Source organism: Telmatherina bonti (genome assembly GCF_933228915.1).
Source record: "Telmatherina bonti genome assembly, chromosome: 4".
In the NCBI taxonomy this organism is placed as follows: domain Eukaryota; kingdom Metazoa; phylum Chordata; class Actinopteri; order Atheriniformes; family Telmatherinidae; genus Telmatherina; species Telmatherina bonti.
Genome location: NC_136622.1, coordinates 34068964 through 34091440, shown reverse-complemented (window position 1 = coordinate 34091440; position 22477 = coordinate 34068964). Strand labels below are relative to the sequence as shown.

Below are 22477 nucleotides of genomic sequence, written 5' to 3'. Positions count from 1 at the left end.
GACTGTGGAAAACGTGGACGAAGCTCTGTGACGTCACCTTTATGAAAAGCTGAGGTGAAGCTTATTGTGCGAGCCGTCGCCATCTTGGCAGCATTACGCATGCCGTCACTCCTGGAAAATACAAAAATGGGAAAAGATTTACAGCTGAAAGGGGGCGTGGATGATTGACATCTACCAAAGTCTGACCTGTCAGTAGCTAAGAGCTTCATAAAAATAAAATAAGTAGTCTAAATGGCTTGATTGCTTTTATAAATGGTTACATGCATTTATTTCTATATCCATATGCCTCTATGTCAGCATCAACACTATGATGTCTAGAAGATTTGACTTTTCTGCTTTTATGCAGGAAAAGAGCTGTCGAGTCCCATATTTGCTTCCATCATCGGCCCTCCCATATGACATACTTAAACACTGCTGCAGCATGGAATCAATAGGAGAGATGTGTGTGTGGGTCTCTGGGATGGTGACCTACTTTTTCTCCTTTCTTTGGTTTGCTCAAGAGAGTCACAAGTCACACTGCTGAGTTTACAGCTTGTAATGTTATTCCTTCTGACTGCAGGTGCACAGCACTACAAGCCACAACCAATAAGGCGTGTACAGATGACACATGGATGTTTTCTATTATGCATGCCTGTATTCTCAACATAGAGCCTTTCCGCAGTTGTATTTAAATTTAATACTGAACATTTGCTCAACTGTGCTCAATTCAGGGAGGAGTTGTAGAAGGACAGCAATCTGCCGTAACAATATGATAGACAATAATAAAAAAAAATAAATAAATAAATAAAAAAAATAAATAAATAAATAAATTTATATATATATATATATATATATATATATATATATATATATATATATATATATATATATATATATATATATATATATATATATATGACCACCTGAGCCAAAGCTCACTTCAACGCAGACATCAGATAGAGGTAGAAGTCACCTTGAATCTGTCACGCTGCCAATGCTGGGATGCATCCTGAGTACTTTTCCTGAAACTGGTCCAAATCCTAAGAGACCCGAGGACAGAAGATAGTGGAGGGGTTAAATAACTTACTTGTTCTTGGGACATCTTGTATTTCCCCCAGAAACAGCTGTAAAATGCTTCTGTGCAGAAGGATCGAGCCGAAAAGCATGCAAGATGTCATTAATATTAAAGTTAAAGGCATGTTTTTCCCCCATGTTTTCTGGCTTATCGGCAGTGTCGTACAATGGATTAAAAAGAGGTTTAATATTTTAGCGTTTTCCAGGATTCTAAAACTCTCACTTGATGACAGCCTGGATTTCTTTGTATGGTCTTATTATCCAGGCAGTGAGCCCAATAAGATGGAACAAGTTATTCTCTGAAACCATTTAAAAGGTTTTAAAAAACATTTTTTCATGACCACAGCCATCTCCCCTAGAATTGCACAAAACGGGAATATCACAATAAAAAAACTGATGATGGGAAAGACTACCTTTGACACTCTGCACGTGCTCATTGTGAACATTTTCAACATTTCATCACTTCAACTTACAAACACAGATGGACTGAACCTTTTGTCTTCCTGTTGTTTTGGGGGAAAACAGGGCAGAAAGAGCCGCAGGCTTATTAAGTCCCCACCCAACGAAACACAACACACACATCAATCGAGCCAGAAACATGGGAGCTACAGTGACTTTAATATGATCACACACAACTGAAGCCAAGAACATTTTCAGTGGAACGATCTCCTGACCTCACAGCTCTGATTTAGTCTTGGATCTCTCTGAAAGCAGTTGTTTTATGAGGACTGGTTCCCCACATGATGCTCTGGGAACATCAAAGGATGGATTTAATATGAAATGACCAGATGCAAGTGCGCCTCCTCTTGTGTAGGACTAGACCAGCATCTGAGAGCAGACTGAGGCTGCCGTTGCTAGGCGACGGCTCAGCGCCGCAGGATGAAGTGGGATCAAGGCGCTATTGAAGTCTGACTCTCCAGCACCCGTTGTCTCGCATGCTTCTGCTGGTCGAGGCACGTCGACCTGCTGCTTTTACCTGCATCACATGAAGAGAAATACACCTGATGATTTACATTCTGGTCACTGAGTGTGTTGTCTTGTCAAGCAGCTTCTTCCACGGCGACTCTTTTCTTCCATCTTATACAAAGACATGTTGTTCGTAGGAGTACTCCTAAAGATTTCATCATCATCTCCTGACTTCATGGCTGTTCTCCTTACAGGAAATCACTTTCAATGGGGATTATTTCTTTTTATTGTAATTAGAGGTCTTGCAGAAGTTTAAGTAAAAAAATCTAACAGCATCATTTCAGATTGCAGGAAAATGAATCGTCTTTGTGCAAAACAAACATATGCTCCAGTACATCCTGTTGAAGATGTTTTCAGCTAAATATGAACCAACGCAGAGAAATGCTGTGTCATCAGTACCTGGTTTATTCAGATTTACAACTTTTAAATATTTTAAATAAACACATTTCTAACATGCTGAATGTGAATAATGAACTGATAATAACTGATTTCATGGCAAAAATCACTCAAACTTCAGGCTGTTTTCATGGGAAAGTGTGTTAACCACATTAAAGATGTCATTTCCCATCATCATCACAAGAGTTGGACGAAACGAGACATTTTATTATTGATTCAATACCAAGTTAAACATGCGAAGAATCGGTGAAGTTGATACAGATAGTGATACTTTTTGCTTTAAACTTCACAATTGGATTTTGACAACACTTTTCTTTTAATCAAACTAATTTTTATCAAATCAAATCAAATATACTTTATTCATCCCCGAGGGGAAATTCAAAGTTCAAGCCAGCTCGTCCAAGGTTTGACATACAGACGTCTAACATTAATGACAAAAGAATAATACAGACCAAGCTTAAGCTCAGGCCACACAGCTAGTTTTTTAAAAACTTTTTAATTGCTCTTAAAGCATCACAAAATAATAAAATAACCTTTTTTCCCTTTTTACACAAAATGAAAGTCAAAAGTAAAACTTATTTTAGCTTCTTGTTCATATTTTTTGGCTTTTGGAAGGAAAATGTTGCTTTAATCTTGTTGGTATTAAACAGTATAGAGACTATATCGATCCACCATAGTTGGTAAATATAGTCTCTGTCAGTGTTTCTAATAAAAGGTTTACATTTGGATCTGAAAAAAATTTGGCTTGTAAACAAAAAAATGAACTAAACTGAATATATATATATATATTACTTATTTTATTTACATATTTAATTTCTTATGACATATTTGTACAAATACCATTTGAGAAACACAGCTGGATAGATAGATCAGATACTGCAGCTGTAAAACCTTGTTTAGGGATGTGTTTATCGATACTTTTCAAAATAAATGTTTTTGTTTTTTTTTCATTAAATAAATATGATTATTTTTATACTATTTTATTACTTTAAATTTTTAAATCTTGTTTTTGTTTAATTTACTTTTCAAAATAAATTATAAATGCTTTAAAAGCAATTGTTTCTATTACTGTGTTTAATTTATTGAAGATAATAAAGACATTGATGCACACTGTACATTTGAGTTATTTTTAGAAGGCAAGAAGTATCGGTATAGATACTTGTATCAGTGAAAAAGTACCATAAATTAATGGGATCATATTGACGGGGAAAAGTTTTGTATCACTGGTTTCTAGTCTTGAGATTTTCACAACAATCTGCAGTCACACTGCACTTATTTTGTACACACCCCACACTTATGAAAGCCTCAGAGGCAAAGGAGGGCTGTTTCTTACCCATCTGGTAGATATGTAGCCTGAGGAATTAACCTCCTGCTACAGCAGCCAATGTTTATATTTATGGAGAAATATCAGTTTTACTCATCTAAAATAAGCTTCTCAGCACTGCAACTATATTTAAGCGTAAAATGTAATTATTAAGTCCTTTTTACAGTTCATGGGTTGATACTGCACAGAGCAGAAGTGAGATTTTGGATGTAGTTGCCCCACAGAAGAGCAAAGTCCGACAGAAGAAAGACAGATTTCTGGTTTTGGACTTTTCATAATTTTTATTGGCAATAAAAAGTGTAATGAATAATAACAACTTAATCTAAAAAAAAATTAAAATCCCAAAACAAACCAAAGAAACCGACGTGAGAAGAAACAGAATGGTGCGATGCTGCCACCTAGTGGTGAGTGCTGACCAGCGCACCTGCAGGATGGCTTCGACTTGCTGCTTTCAACTCTCACACTTCCTTCTGCTTTTCATCTTTCAACCTGCAAAGCAAAGACAAAGTCTGCGTCATGTCATCTGAACAAATATGAGGGAAACTAAGTGAGGTTTAGCACTCACTGACAGAAGCAGTGCTGGTGTCACTGGGATTCCTGGCCTCCTGATCCGAGGCTGCAGACCTCGATGCTCGTAACAGGTACTTTGGTACATGCTGAGGAAAAAACAAACAAGTATTTGACTCTAAACTTAATTCTATTGTCTTGGTAACAGTAGCAGCTGCGATACTTTATAAAAACACTGATTTTATAAAACTATACGGTGGTATAGTTTGGCTGGAAATAATTTAATATGTAAAGCTGATACTACTGCAGTCAAAGAGGGACGTATGAGTGGAATCATTTACCAAACCACATGAGAGTAAATAGCCCTGCGGAGTTTAGAAAACACTGAAACAGCATTTCTTTTAGCATGGAATGGAATTAAATGAAATAAATGTATAATAAATTAAATGTATGGAGTGAGGCGCAGAGGTATATGAACCAAGATGAGCAGAAAGGGGCGGGAATACCTAAACAGTGGTATCTTCTTCTCACTCCTTGTTTAAAATGTTTTTAATAAATGATTTGATGAGGTAATATTATTATCATCATTATAAATATTATTAATATAATAATTATTATAATTATTATGATCATTATTATTATTATTATATCCTCAGTATCAATGTGAATGTATAGTTATGCACATCTTTCGCCCTAAATTAATTAACTATTAATTTCAATAATGTGGGTAATAATGGAAGATATCTGGAGTCAATACAAAGTGCTTGACATATTTTTGTGTGTATATATTTATATATATATATGTATGTATATATATATATGTGTATATATATATATATATATATATATATATATGTGTGTGTATATATATATATATATGTGTGTGTGTGTGTATATATATATATGTGTGTGTATATATATATATATATATATATATATATATATATATATATACGTATATACATATATATATATATATATATATATACGTATATACATACATATATATATATATATACATATATATATATATACGTATATACATACATATATAAATATATATATATATATATATATATATATGTATATACATACATACATATATATATATATATATACGTATATACATACATACATATACGTATATACATACATACATATATATATACATATATATACATGTATATATGTATATATACATATATATATATATGTATATATACATATATATATATATATATATATATATATGTATATGTACATACATATACATATATATATATATGCATGTGTACTCTTATTAATATGCTTTTTAAAATTTTTTTGCTCGACCATTTGTATACTGGTCTTCCTTCATTATGTTTTTCTTCTCGTCCTGTTTTGTTAGTATAACAACTAACATCCCCTTACCTTTAGTTATTGTTCTGTTTTGTTTTTTAAATTCAAATAAATAAGCCAATGATAATGATAATAATTTGAATAAGTTACCATTTTGCATTTACAAACAATTGTTATCATGGATTATGTGAAGTTAATTCCTGTTTTAATTTAAATGTTAATAAAAAAAACAAAACAAAACACTATACTGTGTCTAAACAAGGAGGCGTTATTCAGTATCGCCTCACCTGCATGCAGGGGAATGGCGGCACACTCAGGACAAGTCCAGTCACCTTCAGGGCTCGTGGTTAATGATGGCGTCAAGCAGTTCATGTGATACCTGAAACATTAAGTTTAACCACAGTTCTGCCATGAAACACCGTCAGAATGTTTTACGTGACATGCAGGAAACATGCAAACACATCCTACTGCTCAAAGACACAAAAAGAAAACTGAAGTCCCACCCTGAGTCACAGCGGATGCACACCAGCATCTGGTCCCTCCGGTCGCTACGTCCACATTCCTCACAGATGACAGGACTTCTCTCCTCCTCTTCCTCATCAGCATCCTTCTTCGGTGTCTCCACTTTGATCTACAGACACACACTCTTCAGCCACCATATACTTTACACACACACACACATGTGGATTTTACCCAGCGAACCTTCCTCTGAATGTCCCCTCCAGGACACCGTCTCTGGTGGATGACAGCAAAGCTGGTCCGGTCCACCGGGCAGGTGTTTGCTGTCTGAGAGTTAAAACAAACCAGAAAAAAGACGTTTTCCTTTCTGTTCATGTGTTTTCTTTTTTGCACACACATAATTATATTTACATTATATTTTACTGTATCACATCTATGTCATCATGTTTGATTAATCTGTCAATGATTTTGTCAATAAATTCACTAACAAGTTTTGCTAAATAATAAAAAGAATCATGAAAAAATGCACCAAACAGCTGGGAAATAAAAACACCTGTAACCAGACATGTATAAAGTACTAAAACTCAAGACTCAAGTAAAAGTACAAGTACTCTATGAATGAAGTTGAAGTCTTCTTGAAGTGGCCAACTTAAGTAGAAGTACAAAAGTATTCAACATTTTTTGTACTTAACTATTACAAGTAGTTTATTTTCAAAATTTTTTACTCAAGTACTGAAAGTAAAAGTAGTTCATTGCGTTGTGTAGGTATTTAAGACAACATTAAACTTTTGTTTATGATTTCAAACTTTTATTCTGACATTCAGAAATCATTTTGCTTGAGCAGTAGTACATGAACAGGAACATCCATGAAAAAAACCACATATCAAGTGTGTTCATTCCTCTCCATAGCTTTCCCCCCCTTCTTAAACCAGTAAGTATACTTTAAATATGTTTTTATGTAAAGACGTCTCTCTTCATCCATAACTTATGACAACTAAAGGCAAGTTGGCCACTTATAGGCTAGTACTTTTGTGAAAACTAAAGAAATTAGTATTGTTGATTCACACACACACTTTTATTCGGTTATGTCTCTTACTTATAAATCAAAGGTGACATATTATCTTGCTGCTAACTTGCTCCTTCACTCAGCAAAGCTGCCAGAGATCATTTAGATAGAGGAAAGACGTCTCACTCTTTTTTTTTTTAAACTGGCATGAAACTGAAACTTGCGTACAGAGATCGTCTATAGCGACCGACATAACACTCTAACAAGTATAATGGATTTAAACAAATTACCATCGTGTTTATTTTTCCTTTTTTGCTTTTGTAACAAATAACGACGCAGGACAATAAAAATGTATCGGAGTGATCCCCAAAATATGTAGAGGAGTAAAAGTAGAAGTTGGAGAGAAAAAGCCATACTTCAATAAAGCAGAGAGATATCACATTTTACTACTTAAGTACAGTAGTGAAGTAGTTCTACTTCGTTACTATACATCTATGCCTGTAAGTGATGTTTACCTGAGACCACTGGAGGATGCAGTCGAGACAAAAGACGTGCAGGCAGTTTTCCAGAGACCCAATAGTTTGGTGCTGAAAGGGACTCAGACAGATGGAGCATTTCTCTCCGCTAGACTCGTTCATGGTTGAATTACTGGATAAAATGTGTTAAGTTTTCAGACACCTAAATGAGGGAAACTAGACGTATGAACTGGCTCTAGTTGACGTTGTGCTCTTTGAGTTGGATGTGTTTAAGTCTGGATAAAAACAAAAGAAAAAAACCCAGAAAAGTTAGCTACAACGGCTAGTCAGCTACCATTAGCTAGTAGCTACAGCTATGATGTCCTTGGCGCTACAATTTTATTGCATGTCTCACTTTTGTTTCTATCATTTTTTAAGCATTTAAACCTTTAAGTTGTATTCTGATGTATTAACATGTGACATAAATACGTTCTCAACCGCAGACATCATGTTTTGTTGTCATTTTAGAAACATTCACGTTTCTAAAATCACCTATTTTCTACTTCCTGTTTCAGATAAAAACATCCGGCTTTCTCCTTTCAAAATAAGGTGACAAACATAATGTTCATTCGGGAATCGCACAATAATACACTCAAATCTTATTTTCTTAGAAATGACGAGGAATGACATCAAAATCTGTTTAATCAGTTTAATATGATACATATACTTTTTGAATTGACTTTAAAACAATTTCAGAGGCAATTTGTCCGACTTGTATCCAACATCTGGCCAGACAGCAGAGAGATGGATGAATTTATTTTAAAAAGTTCATTCTGGTGTACATATGTCTGAATGTTGCTGGTCTGATCTGCTGACATCACATGAGCCACTGACTCTTTTAAAATAATTGGTTTTCTTTCCATTCTTTGGACTAAACTAAAAAAAAAAAAAAAAAAAAAGGAGAATTAGTGTTTCTTACACTATCCTATACCACTTTATTTATAAAGCACATTTAGAATAGCAACAAGGCTGACCAAAGTGCTGTACACAGGAAAAGCCTAAATAGTTTGAAATAAATTAATTACATTCAAATATTTATTCATTATTCGAACCACTTAGTTTGATTAAGGACCCCTGGGGGCTGGAGGCAGTCCCACCAATCATAGATTAAATATTTAAGCACAGTATAATCAGTAAATAAAATACTTTAAAATTTAAAGTAAAATCAAACATGATATCAAAAGTCAAGGAATAAAAATATCTTTTACATGTGATTTTAAAAACAGCTGAAGAAACAACTAGTCTGACATGTAAATGCAAAGTGAGTTTAGTTTTTATGTGTCTAAAATCTGGATGAAATATTCAGAAAACCTAAAGTCTGCTCAAAACTTTAGTTCTAATAAACTGGTTCCTTCAAATTTCTAACTAAGAGTGCTTCTTTTTTTATGTAAATTTACATAAGTACGCTGCCTGTGATTATATGAAGATGATGATTAATTTCCAGTTGTCCGTTTCTGTTGTAGCTCATTCTGATTTTCTCCCTTTAATGTTTTTTTTTTGCACCCTGCTGTAATGATTTTAATGTATTATTTAAACACCATCTACTGTCGTCTGAAGCCTCACCAGAAATGGTCTGCATGGCTGCAAGAGAAACACAGAGAAAAGGCTGAGGTGTGTCACATGACACAAGAACTGGACTGAAATGGGTGATAGCAACTCTGATGGAGGGATGAATCCTCCCCAACATCCAAAGAAGGGCTTTGAAAAGTCCTTCAACAAGCCAGGAGTTTTGTTTTGCCTCATTTTCTGTATTTCCATTCACACAGACTTGTTTCAGTCGTTTTCTGGACATATTTCTCGCCTTCCCGAAATCAGAGCTCAATATTTTGAGGCGCTGCAGAGTCGGACCCTCAGCATCCCACAGGATGACGAACAGGGCCGGATTAAAAGTGCACAGACGCCTGGGCCCAGAGTGTTCCAGGGGCCCCATTCCACACCATAACATTGTAAAAATTGTGAATGATACACTGTGAAACAACGTTTCTAACATCTTTCAGCCAGTGGTACCAGTAGCAATACACTGGACACTGTGGTGTAACTATCTGGCTTTCATATACATTTTGTTTCATGTCCAAACTGCTGGTGTACGCCCTATGTGGGCCCCACATGGGTGTGGGCCCCTGGGCCCGTGTCCATAATGCACATTGGATAATCTGGCCTTGATGATGACCATATATGGACATATTAACCAGCTTCACCTGGGCTGTCTTTCTGTTAATGTCTTGTGTGAAAGTCCTACGATTCGTCCAGATGTGACATTAAGGACATCTTTCTTCTACATAAGGAAGCTAACATAGATGGTCTGCAGATTCTGCAGATGTCTTTATGATTTCTGACTTTTTTCTTCACAATAAACCTTTTTATAATGAATCCAGCTGCTGTTTATTTTTTACCCTTTCCGTGCTTCCTCCCACCTGCCTTTGAAGTCACCTCCACACGACAGGAAAAAGAGAATATTTTTATATCTTTTAAGAGCCCACTACATCTGCCTCTCCCTTCACCATCAGAATAAAAACAGAGACGATGTAGATACAAAATACCGCTGCATTGGGCACTGGTTTCCATGATGCGGTTTCCTGCCCTTCACACTGAAACAGGAAATGACGCTAGTCTCAGAGAAGTCTGAAAAGAGCTGCAGTTTGTCACTCCGTCGGCTTCCAGCGTTCAGAGCTCATGCTGAGGATTACGTTACACCCAGGTAGGTGATTCCTGGCGCCACACTTGTCCAGATTTATTAAATATTTGTATTGATTTGTGGAAACAAGACTAATTTTTCTTTGGGAAATGTTAAACTGATGGGAATTAGTCGATATCAGTAAATGCTGTGAGACTTCTTCAAGCTGAAAGATGAAATGTACGATATCTTAAATCTAATATCAGAGAGCGGGAATTAGTTTTTTAGTTGTGACAGGTGTTTTCCCACCTTGTTTCACTTCATTCTTGACAGTTAATTCCTCAAAATCCAGACAATGAAATGATTTTACATCCTCTTCCTTTTAAGAAACGAGAGCTTTACATCTGTGGAGCCGAATATTGCGTGCCTAAGTTTAAAACCAATAGAGTCAGAAACTCCTTCATCCCAAGAGCCATTGGATTTTTAAATAAATCATAGTTGTTAATTTGCTACTTTTAGCGTCGCTTTATGTGCTGTGATGTTCTCATCTTACCATGTTTCCACTGTTATTTAACTTGCCTTTTATTATTTTATTATATTATTTTATTATTATTTTATTATTTTACTATTTTTATTTTATTATTTTACTATTTTTATTGTTTGTTGTTGTTGACTGATTGCACTTTTATGCTACCGGCTGCACACAAATTGCCCTTCGGGGACCTAATAAAGTATTGATTGATTGAATAAAACCGACGATCTGAATCGGTCACATGAAGGAAAAACTCTTTTGTTACAGGAGACGTTCCACCAACGCTGATTCATATTCACGCTCAGCCTACGTTTTCTCTGGTTTGACGCCGCGCTGCACCAGCCGTGATGAACGAGACGAACTGCACGGACCCGCCCGCACAGTTCCAGTACCACCTTTTCCCTGCCGTTTACATCCTGGCTTTGGTCATAGGACTGCCGGGGAACCTGGCGGCGCTGTTCGTCTTCACGGTCAGGACCAGACCCCGCACGCCCTTCAGCATCTACATCAGCAACCTGGCTGTGGCGGACATCTGCATCCTCTGCATGCTGCCCTTCCGGATCCATTACCACCTGAAAAGGAACAACTGGGTGTTCAGGGACTCCACCTGCCTTCTTACAGGTACTTTGTACTTTGCCAACATCTACATGAGCATCTGCTTCATGACCTGCATCTGTGTGGACCGCTACATGGCCACCGTGCATCCGCATACCTACCTGCGGCTGCGGAGCCCCTGGTACGCTGTGGCTGTCAGCGTGCTGCTCTGGTGCGTCGCCGCAGTGGCGATCCTGGTCTTCATCCTCATGGGACCGCTGGAGATCAGAGACGAATCTTTAGGCCACAGCTGCTTCGAGAACTTCGCCAGGAAGGAGTGGGACAAACGTCTGAGGCCGTTCAGCATCCTGACCCTGGTCTTCGGCTCCCTGCTGCCGTCCCTGATCATCCTGGTGTGCTACCCGCTGGCGGCGAGGCGCATCTCCATGATCAAGACGGAAACGGCCCGGAAAGCCGTGAGGGTCATCTACACCATCCTGGCCATCACGCTGCTCTGCTTCCTGCCCAACCACGTGGTTTACCTGCTGCACCTCCTGCAGCGCCTGGACGTCATCCAGAACTGCTCCGCTCGCACCGCCATCTACAACGCCCGCAGGGTCACCATGGCGCTCGTAGCCCTGAACACGTGTCTGGACCCCGTGCTGTACTACATGACCACCAGACACTTCAGATGGAAGGATATAAAGAGGACGTGGTTGTGGGGACTGGTCAGCAGGAGAAGGGGGATCTACACCATTTCAGTACACTAGTGGGGGGGGGGGGGGGGGGGGCAGCAGCGCATGGTAACTGTATACAGCTGTAAATATTAAATAAAGCACTGTAAAATAAACTGTTTTATGTAAAAATGTTTATTAATGCAGAATTAAAGTCTGTTATTTACTTAATAAATGAGCATGAAAGTATCAGCAGGAGGTACTTCCTGTTTATTGTTGACTGGAACAGAAGACATGTCAGCAGAGTCCAGACGGTAGACCCTTCTTCAGCAGAGACGAGAGGAAGCTCCCCAGATCTTCATCCTGACGGAGACGAACAGAAGCAACACGAAGAAAACAACAGGTTTTTACCACAAAACAGACGTTCCCAAACGTTTTGTCGTCCAGGAGTCTGATTCAGCACAATCTGACCTGCAGCGATCCGACCAGTAAAATAACAGCATCATAATAATAATAATAAACTTTATCCTTAGTATTAGTGCAAAGAACTGGAAATACATTATACAGTTTATATTAATGAACAAACATTTTAATGCCATATTTACATTATTTAGTCAGTTTAATGATACATATTTTTAAATTATACGTATGTATATGCATGTGTAATCTATATATTTTAATATATAAATATTTAAAAGACAAATTTTATAGCTTTCTATTTAAGATTTATAAATTGATTTTATATGATTTAAAAAATTAATATATTAAATTACATTATGAATATATTAAAATAATTTATAGTTATTTAATAAGGATTTATCCATATCAATTTATTTATTCCATCTTTTACCATTTTACTTAGTTATTTTTACATGATTTATGCATTTACATAATTTAGCAATTTCATTACATATTTTGATTTTATATATATATTTATTAGAGGTCGACAAAATTTCTACTCTATTCTACAGTTATTTGGCAGACGCTTTCATCCAAGCGACACATCCAAATGTGATAAGTGATCAATTAACCATAGCTTCTGAGTTTATCTAATAAAACCTGCTGCTCTACTGACAGGAAGATCCAGTTACAGACGGGAGAGAAAGTTTCTAAACCCAGGTTTAACCTGTTATCATGAACACATAAAGAATTATTTTCACAGTTGTTGTGCAACATTATTTTAACTTCTTAAACTTCACATCCTGTATAAACTCTGTCTCAGTAGAAAGATGAGATTACTGCAGACTTGTGTCAGAATCAAGTCCCTTGATGGTTTTCCGAGTTGTTTTTCCGAGACTTTGCCTGCTAGCAACGTTTGTGTCACACAGTGATCAGCAGAGTCTCTGCTTTCCTGTGTCTCACTGTTGCTTGTTTGAAGCTATTAAAATAACAGAAGCACTAAAGGTTTCATGCATCGTTTTCGCCTTTTTGCTTCAAGCCCATGTTACATGTTTCCTTCAGGTTTGAACTGTGTTCAGTTTGGGTGGCAACGCTTGCTGAAGGCTTTTAGCTTTGTCTTTGTGTTTATACCGCCTTTAATTGACTTTTTAGTTGTTATTTAACAGTAACTTACTATTAATGACAGGATAACTCATTTTTCAGCTCTAAATATTGTAAAATAGTTGTTTGAGACAGAAAAAATATGGCAATCAAGTAAAAAAAAAAAGTCTTTTTCCTTGCATGGAACAAAGGAAGCCACAGAAACCTCCCTCCATGCATTGTGCAGCGCCTCAGATCAACAGCCAGCTTCCCCCACCTTCACTCATTTTCCCTTTCAAAACCCCTCATTTCACACTGTCCACCCACATGAAGTTTATGTTACTGTTTGTGGTGGAACACGTCACCGTCAGGATCGTGTAGACATCAGCAAACTGCTACCCTCCTCTCAGCATGGATATATTTAACTTTAACTGCTGTCCTCAACTTTTCCATTTACTGCTTGTTTCATTGATTGATAACAAGAACAAGATTGGGAATAAATCCTTACTCCAGATCAGTATTACTGGTACAACTATTTTATCTGCGAGGTAAATCCAACTCTTCAATGGTTGGACTAATTCTCAGAGATTGGAGCTTGTAAAGACCGAAGCAGCTGACTGGTGGTTGCAGAGGTGATCGCACTATGAGTGTTCGACCACAGAGATCAGCTCGTTTCCTCAGTGGTTGTCCGACGCGTCCAGCTTTTGAGTCAAACAGTCAGAAATATCATGAAATTTATGGCTTATAGTATAGTGTTTGGTTTACCACTCTTTTCGTTCATGGTTTGTTATGGTTCTGTCTAGTTTTATTTTGAAGTTTTCCACCTTATGCTTCCTGTCATTAGTTCACCCACTTGGCTTTTTCACTGCACCTGTGCCTCCTTAGTTTTCCTGTGTATAAATACTCCGTGGTTTCATCTGTTTAGTCATGTTATCACGCCGAGCTCTTGCCTGTTTTCATGGCTAGTTCACTGACCATGTTTACATGAGTTTTAATTCCAATTTAATTAGAAATAAAAACTTAAATCCACTTTAAAGGGTTAAAAAATAACCATGTAAACACCTAAATCTGAACAAAAATGACAATTCTGGATTACACTCAGTTCGGAAGTGTCTGCTTTATTCCCGCTTTAAATCCGAACTGATTAAAATGGTTCTCATTATGTGATCTTCCATCTTGTAGCCAATAAATAAGAAGCAGGAGGTGGAGTTTTTGGGTTTTTTTTTAAATCCCGGTAGACGTAAGTGTGTCATGTCGGCCCTCTGTCCAATCAGAACCCTTCCCAACTCCTGATCTAAAGCAGAATTAGGTTCATTCATTCATTATCCTAACCGCTTAGTCCGATTAAGGGTTGTGGTGAAGTTGGAGCCTATCCCAGCTGTCTTTGGGCAAAAGGCAGGGTACACCCTGGATAGCTCGCCAGTCCATCACAGGGCGCAGAATTAAGTTATTGTGAACAATTGTTCCTTGTACACAATAACCACACATGATTACCTGCAAAAACAGTTGCATCCTTAGTTTGAAATGGTAACTAACCCAAAACTTCATGAAGTCCATTTTATGGCCCTTTTCCATCAGTATCAGCTGGTCTCAACTCAACTCGGCTTGGTTTGTAGGGTTTTCCACTCGGCTTTTGTACCCGTTTACCGGTACTTTTTCTGTAACTCCTCAGCCCAGGTCCTAAGTGAGCTGAGTCGGGTTGTGTGTGACGTCACCAGACTGTATGCCGCTATTGGTCAGGGATGCGGCCAATCAGAGGTCAGGGAGTGACATCACTGGAAGAGCGACTCCAACTCGCAAGTTGTTTACATCACGTGACAAGCAATGGCGCAAAAAAAAGTCTGTTCCGCGGTCCAACACTGAGGTGGAAACATTTCTTTGCTTGGTTGCTGAGGAAAGGATACAGAGGGAACTAGATGGAGCGACACAAAATGAAAAAAGCTATCAAGAGCTTTCTGACTCAATGGCTACGGGTCCCAAAGGAGTTTCCAGCCGTGTCGAGAGAAGCTGAAAAAGCTGAGAAGTAAAGGTCAAGGACCGCAATGGTTAGAGTGGATCAAACAGACGAGCCTGGAAGTGGTTCCAACAGATGGAAACGATTTATGGTCAGCGACCGGCGAGCCACAGACCGAGTAGCAGATTGCCTCTAGGTCCTGAGCTTGTCGTGCACAACACTGACGTCACAGTGATTTTGTACAAACCCCTCCCATTTTAGACCTGGTACTAAACTGTAATGGAAAAGAAAGACAAGTTGTGGTGAGTTAAGTTAAGACAAGCCGATACTAATGGAAAAGAGGCATCATACTGCATTGGATCCCCTTTTGACTTAGTTCTTGGGGTTATAGATTCAACAAGGTGGAAACTTTCCTCAGAGGTTTTGGCTCCATATTGACATGAAGCATCACACAGTTGCTGCACATCATAATGAAAATCTCCCGTTCCACCACATCCCAGAGCTGTTCTGCTGGAGCAAAAGATGCTCATAAAGGGATGGACATGGTCAGCAACCTACTCAGGTAGGCTGTGCTGGTTAAACCAGGTCATGTTGGTACCAAGGGGACCAAAGTGGGACCACCAGCAGCAGCCTGAAGCGTTGATCCTGACGGCAGGATGGATCCATGTTGTCATGATGTTTCCAGCAGATTCTGATCCTACCATGTGAATGTGGAGCTGAACTGGAGACTCATCAGACCAGCAACGTTTCTCCATCTTCTATTGTCCAGTTCTGGTGAGTCTGTGTGAATTTCAGCCTCAGTTTCCTGTCCGGCCTTTACAAAACCATATCGCTCCATCTCTAGCTTGTTTCCTTCTGTGTTCAGGACTGGTTTTCAACGAACCCACAGTAACGATCTGAGGGAAACCGGCACATCGTTACACTTCTTTCTCTAAACTCCACTAGAGGTAGCTGTTTTCATGTGTCTGTGTGCGTGCATGTCCCAGTGACAGGTTAGGGGGGGTGGGGGGGTACAACAATGACTGGATATTGACTTGCAGGGTTGAGCTTTTGCCTGTGTGGAAAGGCTCACACACTCAGTTGCCTGTAAAGCACCAGCACAAAATCTATTACAAATCTGAAAACCCGCGTGACGGAAGGGCGGGTTGTCTCGTGCACGGAGGACCGATCTGCTCGGTATTTTACTGACGCTTGTTGCATCCCTGTTGTTTATATGTACAATCATCTCTATGCAAATGCAGCTTTGCTACATCTCATTAATATTCATGATACTTTAGAGTTCTGTGTCACAGTTAACAGGATGCCAGTTTGGCAAATTCCCATCGTATCCCGGCTTACTGTGGAAACTTTATCTGTCGCCGGATCATCGCCACTAATGAGCTGCTACTGGGAATCAGTTCATACTGGCAGATCAGCTGCCTGATGATTCGTCTGATGGGAGCAGCAGGAAATAATTAAACCAGGGATTTGAAATGTGATTGAGGTTCATGATAACTGCATCACAGAGGACAACTTATTATATTTATTCATCATGCATTTCATTCAGTCGAGGAAGTTTTTATTTTGCCGTGAATTTTAAAAGGAGATTTAAAAAAAAAAAAAAAAAAAAAAAAAGTTTTTTCTCGTTGGGAAACGATAAGAATCTGGTTGAACTCAAAGACCCGAAGGAGCAAGATCTTCAGAAAAATGCCAGAAGAACTATAAGAGAAGCGTTAGGTTGAGTTTGCTTGTAGCAGGGCGGTGAGGAAGAAATGTTTTTAATGTTTATGTTTACATGTTCAGGCTACTTCCTGTACGCTTCCTCAGACGATGTTGCTGCCTGCACCGCCTACCGTCCGGTGGAGGATAGCAGTAAATAAAGTAAGGGAAAATAAATCAGTCAAAATAAAAAATAAAATGAATATTTTAAAAAAAAAAAAAAGTAGTTTATTATTTTTCTATTTTAAATTCAGTCCCACATGACCCGGGCAAATGCACAAAATAAAATGATGAAAATTCCAGTCAGAGCCTGTTTTTCTCTTAACTTTTAACATAAAAAGGTCATGAACTTAACTAAACTTCTGGATGTGGTGCCTCCTCACATTATAATCTTTACACACCGACACAAACTCATTGCATATTAAAAACATCGGTTTGGTGCTCGAATGTGACGGCAAAATAAACAAATACTTATCAGTCCAGGCGGTGTTAAATCTGCAGTTTTTGTTGTCAGTTTTGTGTTTTGGAACAGAGAGCGACATGCTTGCTAGCGCTACTCTTACAACTTCATAACACAACAACCCGCTGGGGTTAATGTTGCTAGGCAACCAAGTGTTGCATTCATGGTCTGCACAACTGTAGGATTGTAGACTACTTAATCAACGTAGGAATGACTGAAGGTTCTTGATTAATATCTTTATTCTTTTACACAAGCTGGGCCACATAGAGGTTGGTTCTGGGCCGCATGAGGCCCGCGGGTCGCCGTTTGAAGAGGCTTGGCATATATGATCTCTGTTGAAGCCCCTTGGGGCGCCTCAGGGATACTTAATCCAGTCCTATGAGAGCTGAAATCCAGCAGGTTTTCCATGTATTCCTGCTTCAACACACTTGAATCAGATTAAATTGATCTAACAGCCTATCAGAATGTTTGGGCAGAGATGCACTGATAGGCCCGCCTTCTAGCCTCCCTGACCCACGCTGGTGCTTTGGTTTGGTTTTTGTTGGGTTGTTTCGGGCTGCGTGGTGGTGTGGTAAGTTCCTGTGTAGAGTCTGCATGTTTTAGCTGCGTATGTGTGGGTGCTCTCAGGGTACATTAGGTGGATTGTAGGGCTGTGATGATATGCTTTCGTCCCAATTTGATTTAATTCAGATTTTTTGGGTGCCGAGTCGATTTAAATTGCAATTCTCACAATTCTTTGACATTGCTGATTTTTGTAGATTTAAAACAAGCTAAAAAAAAAATGTACAAAACTTTTTCTGCTCATCATTTTTCTTGATTTAAATTGGGAAAAAACAACACAGTAGCCAGACCATCATTCTGCTGCTATGATGCCCAAGAAGACAAGTAAAAAGATCAATAAAAACAACAAAAATGACAAATATTTATAATGGATTGTGATTATTTTTCTTAAAAAAAAAAAAAAAAAAAAAAAAAAAAAAAGATTTTTTAACAAATAAAAAAGAAAAAAAAAATATACACACACACACACACACACACTAATACATAATAATAATAGTGGATTGGTCACTAATCTCTCCCCAGGACTGAGCAGCATGTACAATGGACGACCTGTCCAAGATGCCCCTCACCTGCTATGTGCTGGGTTAGGCTCCAGCTTCTCCGCGACCCTGAACTGGAATAAGTGGTATAGAAAACGGATGGATTGTTCTGTGTGTGCTGCTATTGTTTCTTTTTAATATTCTGCCTCGTCTTAACCTTTCTGTACGTCAAAAGTTCTTCCTGTTTCCATACAAAACCATAAAATCACCACCTGGACGTAAGTAAGCAGAGATAAGAGCCTCCTACTGGATGGAGCGAGGCAGATGATCATGCATTGTGGCGACTCTAAAAGCCTGTGGGGGAAGTCTATGATCTGGTGTTGCTGCAGCTGATCAGGTCTAGGTTGATTTAGGTTGATTTGATCGAGGTTGATTTCAGCTGATTACCTGATTATCCTAAATGAGCAGGTTATTCCATCTTCCCTGATGGCACGGCCGTAATTCAGGATGACAACACCAGGATTTATGGGGCTTAGATTGTGAAAGAACGGTTCAGGGAACAGGAAACATCCATTTTCACACATACTGAGGCTTTGAACAACAGTCAGACTCTTATCAACACAAGATCGTGGCGACAAATTGATGCAACACTGGATTAGGTCTGGGCGATATGACGATATATATCGTTTGGATGATAGAAAATGTCTATCATTTCATATGAATGTCTATCATTTATGCCACAATAAGGTGCTTTACTGCAGTATTTTACATCAAGATGCGCATCACGGCACGCTGCAATACATAAACAAAACGTAGAGAAAGACTGTAGCAGACGTGTTTTAGAACAGGATAATTCACTAAAAGATGACCAGCCAACCAAACCTGATGAGCTTGTTCCTAAAAGAGGGGAAATTTCTGTTGCATGGATGCAGTTTAGATATAAAAAGAGCGACGTGGAACCGACAACAGACTAGCTTACAGTCCCAACAACGGACTCCGACACAACTAACTCATTTTATCACCTGCGCAGGAATCAGGATAAAGAATACAGAATAAAGAATAGAGTCAACGAGCAAAAGCTGCATCAAGTGGAGGCTCATAAAAGCTCATAATAAACTCCAGACGCTGCAACCTGTAAAACGTCATACGGTCATAGTTCCTCCTGATGTAAGGAGATCACTGCTGCTGTTGCCTAGCAACATCTGACACATAACTGATGACTGACACAACATTACACAAACTATTTTATATCACTATGCGGATATAAAATGAGCTGTATCAGGATAAGATTCTGGTCATATCTCTCCGCTCTACACTGGATGAAAACAAATCTGGTGACACTGCAGAAGTTTACAGAAACAATGACACAGCGAATGCTGCAGGAATCAAAACTAAAGGCTTTTTATCTGACTTTTTTTTTTTTTTATCCCCTTCCAGGCAAAATGTGTTTTATTGCAGAAAAGGCAGATTTTCCACCAGGTTGCCAGACAGCAGGAGGTGTAATCGTCCTGATGTCCTGCTGGATTTGTACAAACTTTGTAAGTTCAAACTTAAGCTTTTATGACTTTAATCTCTTTTATGTAAAAATACTATAGATACTACGACTACTAGGGGCGGCTGTAGCTCAGGAGGAAGAGGAACTAGAAAGTTGGGAGACAATGACGACTTTTTTTTGGATGAAAGCATCTGCTAAATGATTGTAGAATAGAATAGAATAGATGTGAAATGGTGAAGTTAAATCAGGAACAAAGGCGTACCTGGTAGCTCCAGGACAGCAGCAGAACTTTGGCATTTGTGTCTTCAGCAGAGGACGATACTTTGATGACGATGGACTCCACCATGACTGTTCCATCAGGGAGGTGCTGGATGGTGTAGCCTCTTAACACGCTGAAGCAAAAGCAAGAAGTTAGATTTTATACCACTAAAGATACCGCTGCAAAACATGTCAAACACACACGATCACATAACAGGTATCTGGAGATGCAAAACGAGGCTGGCCCGCACCTCTTGAGGTGTGTGTAGATTCTGTGGAGTGTGTCGGCGTCGCTGTGTGGGTCCTGGAGCTGCACGCGGCAGGTGAAGCGTAACTGATGCTCGTTGAGGCCCAGCTCCTTCAGGGCCTGCTCCGACGACACCAGCTTCAGACTCTGCGCTCAGAGAAAAACGGTGAAAGGATAAATGACTGCTGCTCACAGATGAAGACACACTCAGGAGTCGGTTTATTAGATATTCTGCTTTACTTGTCATTTCTACTTCCTTTATGCCTCAGTGGACAAACTCTCTGCATTACCTTAGCAAGGCGTTGCTTATAAAGTGCAAAGGGAGAGCTTATCCAGAACCGTTCACTCACATTTTCTTTCATGATCAGGGTTCCGTGCATCGTGCGAGGCTTTTTGGGATCCGGCAGGGGACCTGCAACATGATCACTATGTTATTTATCTTTCAAAGGTCTTTTTATTACACAAAGTATCAATGAAATGTGCAATACAAATATTCAACATTTTTTGTTTTACTATCCCATACCCAACAAAACAGATAACAAAAACAAACAATAAACATCGACAAAAAATATATTAAATATATAAGTAAATAAATAAAATATTATTATTAATGATGATAATAAATAATAATAACAATAATGATAATAATAATAATTTTAAAAAAGTGACTGACAAAGGCTACTCGGAGATAATAATAGTGGATCTCTCAAAAAAAGGTGCCACAGTTTGTAGAATTTATTTTCAGATCCACGGACGGTACATCTAATTTTTTCTAGATCCATACAAAGCATATCTTTTACCCATTGTGCATGTGAAGGGGGAGCAGAGTCTTTCCACTTAAACAATATAGCACGCACTAGCTAATAACAGTGAAAATTTAAAAATAAACCTAAAGTTTGGCGAGTTAGGCACTGGCACCACTCCAAAAATAGCACACAGTGGATCCGGTTTAATTTGATGTTACAGGATGTTATTTATCAATAAATGCACAAAAGATATGAGTCTACAAACATGTTGAGGGGGAAAAAGTAAAGGAAACATTCAGGAAACAACAGGAATAAATGTCAACAAAACAAAGCGAATAAAGACTGAAAATGATATCTTATCTTTGTGTGTATTATTTTAGATTACTGTTGATCTGATCAGGGATCTAAATTAAAGTCGCCCCATGATGTAATTTTCTGACCTTTAAAATGTGTTTTTAACTAGTTTTGATGGCAAAGTCACATTTTTATGCACATTCCTGGATCCATTGTTATCATAGACTGTATATAGAGATGGGCGGAGCCTCCGTGACGTCACTCATAGGTTTCTGAAGAGCTGAATTGAAGCTCGGTGGGCAGTTCCTACCATCGCCATCTTGGCAGGGGCATGCATGTCGTCTCGCCCGGAATATACAAAGCCCGACAGAGACACCACTAAGGACTCAAAGCTGAGCCAAACGAAGCTAAGCTTGACCTAAAACAAAGCTGTTATCTGGATCTGGCTCCCTGACTGGCCTTGGGCAGGCTGGTCATCACGTCTCCTGGAATGTAATGCTGTCTGATGCTCAGTCCCCCTCTCAACCCCCCTCCCTTTCTCAGGCCTTTAAACTGAACTCAGCTCTCAAGGTCGCATTTACATCAGGTGGCACAGATGAACTGGGGAAAGTTCACAGACTCACTCACTAAACGCACACACTCACACACACTGTTACAGACACACTCTCCTATCTTTCACCGCCTTCTCCGGACCTCGCCCCTCCCTCCACTAACGGACGGCGAGTTGGATGCTTGGCTGGCTGCGACCTCATTGGCTGTCTGGGAGACCCCACCCACCCCCCCTCCCATATTGTGTGTTGTCTATTGTCTGAATTTGTGCTTATATTTAGAGGTGTGTTTTTTTTTGTTGCATCTTTATCCTTCCCCTTTAGGTGAAGTGTAGAAATA

At 38.7% G+C, this 22477-nt stretch overlaps 2 protein-coding genes across 2 annotated transcripts in view; one reads left to right on the top strand and one right to left on the bottom strand.

Moving 5' to 3' along the window:
• Nucleotides 1–11057: 11057 nt before the first annotated feature.
• LOC306754567 (lysophosphatidic acid receptor 6) lies at nt 11058–12014 on the top strand (the record flags this gene model as incomplete). The annotated part of the gene is made up of 1 exon (XM_079238585.1): nt 11058–12014. The coding sequence occupies one exon, from the start codon at nt 11058–11060 to the stop codon at nt 12012–12014; it is 957 nt and encodes a 318-aa protein (XP_079094711.1).
• A 139-nt stretch (nt 12015–12153) lies between these two features.
• Nucleotides 12154–22477, bottom strand: part of ints11 (integrator complex subunit 11) — a 24616-nt gene continuing 14292 nt past the window's right edge. The window contains exons 14-17 of the mRNA XM_079239034.1: nt 20900–20961; nt 20554–20696; nt 20307–20436; nt 12154–12281 (exon numbers count right to left, since the gene is read on the bottom strand). Coding sequence (XP_079095160.1) covers nt 12216–12281; nt 20307–20436; nt 20554–20696; nt 20900–20961 — 401 coding nt within the window. The 3' untranslated portion in view covers nt 12154–12215. The remainder of the gene's footprint in view (nt 12282–20306; nt 20437–20553; nt 20697–20899; nt 20962–22477) is intronic.